Source organism: Orycteropus afer, unplaced genomic scaffold (genome assembly GCF_000298275.1).
Source record: "Orycteropus afer afer isolate SDZICR_OR568_19922 unplaced genomic scaffold, OryAfe1.0 scaffold00021, whole genome shotgun sequence".
NCBI lineage: Eukaryota > Metazoa > Chordata > Mammalia > Tubulidentata > Orycteropodidae > Orycteropus > Orycteropus afer.
Window position 1 is genome coordinate 20895125 of NW_006921608.1, and position 11404 is coordinate 20906528.

Genomic DNA, 11404 nt, shown 5'->3' on the forward strand with positions numbered 1-11404 from the left:
AACAAATCCTGGATTGTGGGCAATAATCAGGGTTAATGCTATTTACTAAGCCCAGGTCCGCAAGATGACACCCTTCTGCATTTCTATGAATCACCTTGACATTTAAACCAAATACTGATACTTTTATAGTCTGAGATAATTACATATATTAATTCATTCAAACTGTTCATAAATCTAAGAGGTTGGTACTATTATTACCCTGTTTTACAGTCCAGGAAACTGAGGATAGAGAAGTGAAGTGATTTGCCCAAGTTAAGTCTGGGTACTCTTTTTAACTCCCTCTTCTTCCTGACAGTCAATTAAATTAACAAATGGGTATTTTGAATGAGAGCGAAATTCAAAATTTATAGTTATAAAACTTGATGGGATGTTTTGTCATTTGCAAATAGTAAAATAAAACCTAATACAATGCTGTTTGCTGTTACACAGCAGGCACCAAAGAACATGCTTGCAATTTTCCTTTTTGCTTCCCAATTTTCAGGACTAGCTCATCTGATCTCTTTTCAAGAAACCTGAGGGTGTGAACAACACATCTATAAAGCCTTTTCCTCCCAAAGTTACAGTAATGTTTATAAAACTGAATAAGCATTTATTAAGCCCCTGGGTGTCGTCTTTGTGCCTGGCGAACATGTAAGGTTAAGACTATGATTTCTGTGACCTTTTACAGCTAGTTTACAAAGAGCTTTTTCATAAGATGCTTACATGTGGTAACAACATTAAAAAAGCAAAGAAATTGCTACTTTTCTCTGTTTTTGCATCTCTTTCCTTAACTTCAGAACTTAGTCCAGTGCACTTGGACAGTTACTTATGGAAGCTTCCAGCACTCCAACTGCTTGACCCCCTTGTCTTTGATTTCGCCTTTTCCGGGTCGAGCCGCCTAGAGTAGTTGGAATCTGAGCATGCGCGGGAACTCAATAAATTGGGGGCGGGTTGGCGCGTTCGCCAGGCAGCGGGCTCGCTTCCCTTACCAACCGGAAGCAGTTTAGCGACACGACGCATGCGCAGACGTGGCTGAGGCAGTAGTGTGGTTAGTGATGCTTGGAGAGCGCATGGGCAAACTGTACGTCTGTTTGTCGGGACCGGAGGCGGAGAGCGGGCGCCATTTTATTCTCGGCTCACTGAGGGCTCTTCGTGTTCTGGGGAGGCTGCTGCGACGAGGAGTGCCCCCCCATCCAAGGCTTTGTGTGTCCAACTCGACGGCAGTGGTGTGTGTTTAATGCCAAGTGCGAAGCAATTACCGTTTGGGCGTCGGGGGTGGGGAGGGATTGGCTAGGGGACGGGAGAACAGGGAAAGGCGGGGCCGGCGGCCGCGCCACACCTAGCGCAGCTTCTGTTGTGAGGGCATTCACTTTTTCTTGTCTAACACCGACTCTCCCTTCAGCCTGAATGTGGTGGTGTGTGTGCCTACGCGCGCGGTCTTCCCAATGATCTTGAGAGTGAAGATCTCGAAGGATTTCGTAGGTATTCTTTTCTTTGCTATGTCATCATCCGTAGTGGCAGATACGCGCTGCAGGCCTGCCTCTTTAGGCTTGAGAGAGGCGAGTGTTTCAGTTGGGTTTTGGGCGGTTCACACTGTCGAGTTTGGGTGGAATGTGTATCTGGGGACGGCGTAACAGAAAAGCACGGGGATTGGGTGGTCCATGTTAATTTGAAGGCTCATTTTGGCTGAAGGCCTGGCGACGGCATTGGATCCCATGTAGCAAGTTTGGCCTGGCGCGGAAGAAGAAAGCTCTGACCCTTGGGAGTATGGACAAAGGCTTTGGGCTATAGAATCGCTTTGGATGATCCGCGTTTGAACTGTAAATGAAGCAGATTCCACACGGTACAGGATTTCCCATAATATCCATCATTCTCAAACGTGGATTAAGGAGATCTGGTGACGATGCGGTCAAAGCATGGGGCTGCTAACCCAAAGGCAGCGGTTCGAACCCACCTCCCCGCTCCACAGGAGAAAGATGAAGCAATCTGTTTCCGTAAAGATTTACTTACAGCCTTGGAAACACTATGGGGCAGTTCTACTCTGTCTTACAGGGTTGCTATGAGTCAGAATCCACTCTATGCCAGTGGGGTTTTTTTGGTTTATTGCTGACTATGTCTCGGTGTTGTCATGCCTTTGGTTTTTATTTTAATTATGTACGTTATAAAAGGCAGATGATCTTAAAGAAGAGTTGTGGTCTGGGATAGATTATTTTTTGCAGTGGAAACTCACGTTTAGGAAATGAATGTGCTTCATTATAACTTTGGGTTTCTTAAAACCTCAAAGAGTCGCAGTCAAGGAGTAAAAGATTTTTTTTTCGTCTATCATATTTGAAAAATGTTTTATTTGCTAGTTGAAATTGGATGGATCTGAGCTAATAGTTAACTCTCCTTCCCTTTTTTCCTTTTTAGTCATGATTAGAACATGCAGATTTCATATTGTTTAGTAACAATAGTCATTAAATGGGATGAATCCATGAGTAAAATCAGCAAAATTATTAAAAGTGAGTTTATTAGTTTCAGTCAGTTAACCTTAAAATGAACTTTTAGGGACCCTTTTTATTTATTCATAGGTTATAGCTTCTGGCAGATCATTGTGTCTTTAAATCACAGTCAAAAATACTTCGTTGCATTCTTAAGTGAAAGAGTTTTAAATGCGGGGTGTTTTAGGCTTTGCTGTTTGGCTTTATGTGTAATTTAATTTCTGGGGAAATTGCTTAAGGAAATAGTATGTGGGAACCACAGGAAAAGTGTTCATTTTGAGAGCTGGTTACAGATGGTTTTGTAGATGTGTTAATTGTGGAGGAATAAAGCTTCCTAAACTTACTGTCTAGAGAGCAAAAAAAGTGTAAGCATTAGATTTAAATGTGGCAATTTAGAACAAACTTTATATATTCTGATTGGAATTCATGAGATTTGTACTCATGTACTGCTTAATTAAGAGATAGATGTAAGTTGGGATAAATTAATTTTGGAGGTTTTTTTTTTTTTTTTTAATTTGACATAATTTATTTCTTGAAATATTTGTCCTTTATTTTTCAAATATTACTTTAGGATGGTCAAAATTATACCAAATGCTGCTTTTTGAAATACTTAACAAGTGAAAAAGTTGCTAAGGCAATTGCACAGGAAGGAGTTTTGGAGCTTTAATATGGACAGCTCTTTCAGTGGTCATATATACTGTATAGTTTTTGTTGAAGTGTTGGTGTGGATTTTGGTTTGTTGAAGAAACTGGGTTTAATTGTTTTAGGAATTTAAAACAGGGAGTGGTGTTGAGATCTTTGATTTTAGGACTATTTTATTAATCTGCCTCAATTCTAGACTAATTTTTAAAATACAATAAGGAGTAAGGAAATTTGGTTCCATTTTTGGAAGTGTGATCTCTCTTTGCAGAGCTTAACATTGTCTTCACATCCTAGCTGTTGATTTGGATTTGTTTTAAAAATGGTTTTTGAATTTCACATGTTGGTTTTTATTCATTAGTTACGTAATTTTGAATGGACGCTTTATATTTGATCTGGTCCTCACGTTTTGAAAAGGAGAATGGTAGAAGAAATGGACATCAGTATGAACTAGATGTATGTATAGTTTTCAAAAGTGAAAGTAATGGAAAGATTTTTTGTGTTTTTTATTGTCATTTGCAGTTTGTTTCTAATGGATGTAAAATTTGTAGACAATGAAATGCATCAACTATAAGGATGTAATTCAGTGAGTTTGGATAAATTAATATACACATGTAACCACCATTCAAATCAAAATATGAAACATTTCCATCACCCCTTGTAGCATTTCTAATTAAGGAGCAATCGTTTTTATTTTTAGCAAGTTTTAAGTTTTTGTTTTTTTGCAGATGTCTGCTTGGATTTTGCATTTTCTCTTACACCTTTTTGCTGAAGGATAAAAACTTCCTCTTGAAACAAAGTAGACCATTTTGTAATGCCCATAATCATGGTTCTTTATATTGCTTTGGTTGGTCCCTGGGTGGTGCAAATGGTTTGTGTTCATCTAATAACCTAAAGTTTAAAAGTTGATTCGAAACTAAACTGCTCAGTGGTGCTGTGGAAGAAAAGCCAAGTGTGATCTGCATCCATAAAGATTATAACCAAGACAATCCTGTGGAGCATTTCTACTCTTAATACATGGGAACGTCATAAGTTGGAATCAGCTCAACAGCATCTGGTTTGGGTTTATTTTTGTTGTTTATATTCCTTCACTTTTGATAGGAATTCTGAAATGGATGTCCTAATCTGGCGTTGTTTGAGATCAATTACAGGGTCCAAGGATTAATTATATTTCATTTTCTTTCCACAGTTAAGTTGATTTTACAGAATTAACAGGTCTCCAAGAAATTTTAAAAAAGGTAAGATATCCAGAGCTTAAAGCTTTTCACAGAGGCTTGACAAAAACAAAACATGTGAAGTAGAATAGTACGTGTAGGTATACATGGCTTCTGTTTATGTCTGCCCGGTGATGCACTAGTGGTGGACAATTTATTATCATGAGCAGAAATTAATATACTGACCATAGATGTTTTTTCTAAATACATAAATTCATCATGGTTGGTAAACTACTTTAATCCACAAATCTCTCTCATGTTTCTGAGAAGATATGTTGCTCAGTGAATCTGAAAATAGCTTGGTCTTGTTGTGAAGCAACATTTGGTAGACTTAGAAGGGAAGATTTGATATTTTCGATGTTTATACTGTTTAGGATAGATGATAGGAAATGTTTCTTCAAGGTAGTTGGTTTATTTGTATGTTTATGTGGGAGAAAGTTTATTCTTTGCTTTCTTAAGAATTAGAGTCAATATTTTTTGAGAATTTATATCTTGTTGTCATTTATAAATGCTGAAGAAGGTAGGAAAGAAATAGTTATTAAGCTTAGTTTGGGCTAAGTACCTCAAAAATAAGATTTGCTATTATGTGTACCTTTTTGTCTGCAGGTCATTATTGCTGTTGTTTGAGCTCAGCATGGCTGTAGTCATCCGTTTACTGGGGCTTCCTTTTATTGCGGGCCCTGCGGATATTCGTCACTTCTTCAAGGGATTGACTATTCCTGATGGAGGAGTGCATATAATTGGAGGGGAAATTGGGGAGGCTTTTATTATTTTTGCAACAGATGAAGATGCAAGACGTGCCATCAGTCGTTCAGGAGGACTTATCAAGGACTCATCTGTAGAGCTCTTTCTCAGTAGCAAGGCAGAAATGCAGAAGACTATAGAAATGAAAAGAACTGATCGCATAGGAAGAGAGCGACCAAGATCTGGGGGATTAGGGGCTGGTAGCCTTGCTAATTTTGGTGATGCTGTTAAGGAAGAAGCAAGTAATTCTGGATATCAAGATGCTGAGTTTCATACTAATGGTACAGGACGTGATGATTTAAAGCCAAGAAGGACACGGCCAGCAAGAGCCAAAAATCCTTACTTATTTCTGCGGGGTTTGCCTTATTTAGTAAATGAAGATGATGTACGTGTTTTTTTCTCTGGTTTGTGTGTGGATGGAGTAATTTTCTTAAAACATCAAGATGGCCGAAATAATGGCGATGCCATAGTAAAATTTGCTTCATGTATTGATGCTTCAGGAGGTCTAAAATGTCATAGAAGTTTTATGGGTTCAAGATTTATAGAAGTAATGCAAAGCTCAGATCAACAGTGGATTCAGTATGGTGGTAAGGAGGATGAAGTTCCTATGAGAACTGAAGAACATTCTCCAACAAGAGGAATTAATGATAGACACTCTCGAAAGCGGTCTCATTCAAAATCTCCCAGAAGAACACGTTCTCGTTCTCCTGTTGGACATTATGTTCACTTAAAAAATCTGTCTCTAAATATTACGAAGAGAGATTTAAAAAATTTCTTTAGAGATACTAAACTGAGTAATGAGCAGATTACATTTTTATATAAAGATGAAAAAAGAACACGGTATGCCTTGGTGATGTTCAAGACTTTGTCAGACTTTTATACTGCTCTGGCTTTACATAAGACTGTTGTCCAGTATCGTCCAGTTCATATTGATCCAATTTCCAGGAAAAAGGTGCTGAAATTAATGGAATATTATGAAACAAAAAGACCAGGGTCAGTAGAGACAGAGAGGCCTGGACATGTTTCACAAAAATATTCTAAAGAAGGTTCCTCTGGCCAAAAGTTGTGCATATATATAAGAAATTTTCCATTTGACGTCACAAAAGTTGAGGTGCAAAAGTTCTTTGCGGATTTCTCTCTTGAGGAGGATGACATTTACTTGCTTTATGATGACAAGGGAGTTGGTTTGGGAGAAGCATTGGTGAAATTTAGATCAGAAGAACAAGCCATGAAAGCGGAACGTTTAAACCGGCGAAGATTCTTGGGGACAGAGGTATTGTTAAGAGTTATATCTGAGGCACAAATGCAGGAGTTTGGTGTAAATTTTTCCTTGATGTCCAGTGAGAAAATGCAAGACCATTCACAGTTACATGATAGAGATGACCATTCCCATTCATTTGACTCCAAAGAGCCACCAGGATACTCGGTTGGCCCTTCTGAAAACTTCAGATCTCAACTAGAGGATGTGAGGAAGCATTCTCAGGGAGATTTCAGACAGCCTGATAGGCGTCCTCCAGAAGACTTCAGGCGCCCCCCAGAGGATTTCAGGCACTCCTCAGAAGACTTCAGACGCCCTCGTGAAGAGCACTTCAGGCGGCCTCCTGAGGAGGACTTTAGACACCCTAGGGAGGAGGACTGGAGAAGGCCTCCTGAGGAGGACTGGAGACGGCCAATCAAGGAGGATTTCCGGCGGCCTCCCAAGGAGGACTGGAGGCAGCCCCCTGAGGGAGACTTCAGGCGACCACCTGATGAGGACTGGAGGCGACCACCTGAGGATGACTTCAGGCGTCCCCCTGAGGAAGACTTCAGGCAGCCTCCTGAGGAGGACTTCAGGCATTCCCCTGAGGAAGACTTTAGGCGGTCACCTCAGGAGCATTATAGGCGGCCACACCAGGAGCACTTCAGGCGGCCACCCCAGGAGCACTTCAGACGTCCATCCCAGGAGCATTTCCGGCGGCCACCCCAGGAGCATTTCCGGCGGCCACCCCAGGAGCATTTCCGGCGGCCACCCCAGGAGCATTTTCGGCGGCCACCCCAGGAGCATTTCCGGCGGCCACCTCAGGAGCATTTCCGTCGCCCCCGAGAGGAAGATTTCAGGCGCCCACCAGATGAAGATTTTAGGGGCCCTCCTGATGAAGACTTCAGGCACCCTCCTGACGAGGACTTTAGGAACCCCAGGGAGGAAGACTTCAGGTGCCCTTCTGATGAGGATTTCAGACAGCTCCCTGAGGAGGATTTCAGGGGAGCTATGGAAGAGGACCCCAGACTTGCTGATAATTTTAGACCCCCTGGTGAGGAGTTTAGAAGCCCGCCTGATGATTTTAGAAGTCACCGCCCTTTTGTGAGCTTTGGTCGCCCAGAAAGTGGCAAGTTTGATTTTGGCAAGCGTAATATGGGGGGTTTTCCTGAGGGAAGATTTATGCCTGATCCAAAATTAAATTGTGGTCAAGATAGAGCAACTCCTATTAAGATAATGAATCTTCCATTTAAAGCTAATGTTAATGAGATTTTAGACTTTTTTCATGGCTATAAAGTCATACCAGATTCCGTTTCAATACAGTATAATGAGAAAGGATTACCTATAGGGGAAGCCATTGTTACTATGGTAAACTATAATGAAGCTATGGCTGCTATTAAAGATCTCAATGATAGGCCAGTTGGCCCACGAAAAGTTAAGTTAATTATGCTCTAGAGAGCATTTCTAAATCGAGATGCCATCCCACAGTATTGATGCAGTAAAATGCGTTTTAAATGTTTATTTTTTAATTAGTGAAAAGAAACATTTTAATTTGACTGTGAATAGAACAAATGTAAATATTAGGATGTTAATCTGTAATCTGGTTTTCTTTTGCTTGCAAATTGCCATTCACTTTCCAATTTAAAATTACATATGCTTTTTTTTTCTTTAATAATAGGAGAAAACTGATTTTTTGAGTTCATTCTTATGATGTATTGGGTAAACCTTTTAAGATTTGCATAAACTAGACTTGTATATGGGGAAGACAAATTTTTTTATTTACTTTTCTTTCCATTCTGTAGTCATCATCTTTTGCTCAAACTGTGTAAGAAATAGTCAGTGACTGATTGTTCAGGTTTGGCATTTTCATTGCTACCTGCCTGCAGACCTAATGCCCTCTTCCCCATCTGGGATATTATTGTGTTTAGCCTTCTGTTAAATATATGATAGTTCAAAATGGACAGCCTGTGAACCTGACATTTACTTATGTAAAAAGCTTAGGAGATTCTTAAAGTTTCCTTGTTCATAACTTTGCAAAGTTTTATAAAAATAAAAAATTGCAACTGAATAGATGATCTAATTAACTTGTATTTGTATAAAAACAAAATTATAGCTGGGTGTTGAGAAGTTTTTCAACAGCTATGTTAATATTTATGATAAGAGGGACCAAACATTCTACAATAATAGTGAATAGTGCTGTGGTTTCTTCAACATCTCATCAACCAAATTGACAAAATTAATTCAAAATATTTTACAGTTATACTTTACAGTTATAATCTTGATATTATAATCTTAATATTCCCTGAGAAGCATAGGGCTTATTTACATCATTTCACAGATGGGGATCATGAAGTTCAGAGAGGTTAAGCAGCATGCCTAAAATCAGGTAAATCACAAAGCCACTTTCACCCCAGACTGACTGCTTAATACTTCTGCTGCTTCATTTTGTTTTTTAATTTCAGTGAAAAAATGCCAAGTTATATCTTCATGGGTAAATTGCTTTCGCTTCCATTGTTGCTTTAAAAATAGCATTAGAAAAACTAGAATGTTCAAAGGTGGTTAACAAAAGGCAAGGTGACTTTAAAAGCCTTATATGATGGTGGTATGGTTAAGGCATTGGGCTACTAACAAAAATGTTGGCAGTTCAAACTCACCAGTTTCTCTGCTGGAGAAAGATGAGGCTTTCTGCCTCTGTAAAAATTTACAGTCTTGGAAACCCTGTGGGGTCGCTGTGAGTCAGAATTGACTCAATGGCAGTGAGTTTTTTATATCTATACCTGTAACCCACCAGCCACTCCTTGGAAGGAAGGTTGGCCAATCCTACTTCCATAGTGATACTGCCTCAGAAACCCAAGGAGGGGTCGCTATGAGTCGGGGCCAACTCGACAGCAAACAACAACAACAACAACAAATACCTGTAACTGTCTATCTGGGAGCTCTGGTGGCATAGTGCCTAAGGCATTTGACTGCTAACCAGGCTAGTGGTTCAAACCCACCAGCCACTCCTCAGAAGGAGGACAGGGCAGTCTCCTTCCATAGAGATACTGCCTTGGAAACCCAAGGAGTGGTCGCTATGAGTTGGAATCGACTTGACGGCAGTGAGTTTTTTTTAAATCTGCGCGCGCGCACACACATTCAGGGTTTCTCTTGGACATTGACATTTTATATTGGTTTTTGATTCACACAGTACAAAATTGCTCATTCTGTTCCTTGATCCAGAGATAACTTAACTCCACACTGAGCAAACAAGAATAAAACTTGAATTTAATTACAGTGAATATTCTGAATAGCCTCTTTACTAGTAGCATGAATAAACTGCTTAATTGGGTTCAGTAAAGCTCCTTGATAAGGCTCTTTAAATCAGTAAGCTTATAAATGGAGGAATGTTAAACTGGAAATATCTAAATGAAACACAACGAATGGGAAGAAAGCATGTTTTTATATGTTCAAAGATTTAGATCACTTGGATCATCAGCCTTCCTGAGGGATGTATGGAACACACTTCTCAAGTGCATGGCAGTAAAGCTAAGCTGAAGCTTCAAATCCCATTTAATATGGAACCTACTAAAACAAATGGGATGGGGTGGTGGTGGCGGGTATATAAGACAACAGCTATAGTAAACACATAGAAGCCCTGGTAGTGATTAGCTGCTAACCAAAAGGAACTGATCCAGCATTTCCACGGGAGAAAGACCTGATCATCTGTTCCCGTAAAGATTATAGCCTAGAAAATCCTATATGGCAGTTCTGTCACAGATCTCTGAGGCAAAATCCACTCAGTGGCACCTAACAATAAAATCATAAATACAAGCTTTGTATTTTTAATTCCTGTTTTCAGTAATAAAATTGGCTGATAGAAGCATTTACACCATGGAAACTGGCAAATCGGGGCACCTCACCCCCAGCCAATTTACTAGCACACCACAACTTAGAAGAGAGTAGTTTACTAAATTCTCATGTACTCCTTACCCAGCTTCAGTAATTCACAGCTAGTTTTGTTTCCTCACTCAACACCAGATACATTAAGACTAGGGTAGACTGGTTCTCTGTGAAACCAAACATTCTTGTCTAGAAAGTACCTGCAAAAGTATAGAAAGTAGGCCCTATATGGTGCACAGTTAATGTGCTTGCAAAAGGGCATAGAGGCAGCAGCCTCTGACCCTCCAACTTCACGAGGGGGTTTTATTCCTGAGGCCAGACATGCTGCCATCCTTCTGCCTTTTTACCAACTCTGATACCAAACATCCCTCCGTGGCACTGCTATGCTGGGCTTGGTAGTTCATTGCAATGGCCACACAAAACTCAATACTCAACAATCACGCGGTTTATTAGGGAAACAGCAGGCAATACAATTCAGGTTCAGGATATAATTCTTCAGTCAGAACAGCCTCACCTCCTTGTGGCCTGGCCTCTGCTCTGTTTGGGCCAGTGTCACAAAGCTCTTTTAGCTCTGCATAGGTGGGAGCTCTGGTAGCATAGTGCCTAAAGGCACTCGACTGCTAACCAGAATGCTGGCAGTTCAAACCCACCAGCCATTTTTCGGAAGGAAGGTTGGGCAATCTACTTCTGTAGCGATACTGCTTTGGCAAGCCAAGGAGGGGTTGCTGTGAGGAATGACTCGACAGCACATAACAGGTGCCCCTCACTCCGCCAGCAAACTTCTGCCCAAGGGAACTTAGCTTTCTTGCTCTGTGCCTCTGCAGGTTGTCTCTGCCCACTGTCAAGGTCTAGTGTAGGCATCTTGGGTCTAAGGATGCGCTTCAGTCCACCTCTGGTTCTTTTTCGATGGCAATGAGATCCCCTTTCTGACCCTAGGAGGGCTTATTTTTAACCAGAATTATACTAAGCACCTCAACAGTAGGGTTCCATACACCTTATTTTCATGGTCCCCTCCTGACAAGAGTGCTGTTTTCTTTATTTACTAACAATCTGTTGTTGTTAGCCGTCGAGTCGGCCCGACTCATAGCGACCCCTCCTTGGGTTTCCGAGGCAGTATCACTATGGAAGTAGGATTGCCCAACCTTCCTTCCGAGGAGGAGTGGCTGGTGGGTTTGAACCGCCAGCCTTCTGGTGAGCAGTCAAGTGCCTTAGGCATCCCTTTAGTGGACCAT

General features: G+C 40.7%; 1 protein-coding gene across 1 annotated transcript; it reads left to right on the top strand.

The window, feature by feature from the left end:
* The first annotated feature begins 4946 nt into the window (after positions 1-4946).
* RBM12B (RNA binding motif protein 12B) lies at positions 4947-7748 on the top strand. The gene has a single exon (XM_007934876.1). The coding sequence runs from the start codon at positions 4947-4949 to the stop codon at positions 7746-7748; it is 2802 nt and encodes a 933-aa protein (XP_007933067.1).
* Positions 7749-11404: the final 3656 nt, after the last annotated feature.

Bases quoted from the DNA above. Each gene is read 5' to 3' on its own strand.
- RBM12B (XM_007934876.1), top strand. From the start codon at position 4,947: ATGGCTGTAGTCATCCGTTTACTGGGGCTTCCTTTTATTGCGGGCCCT.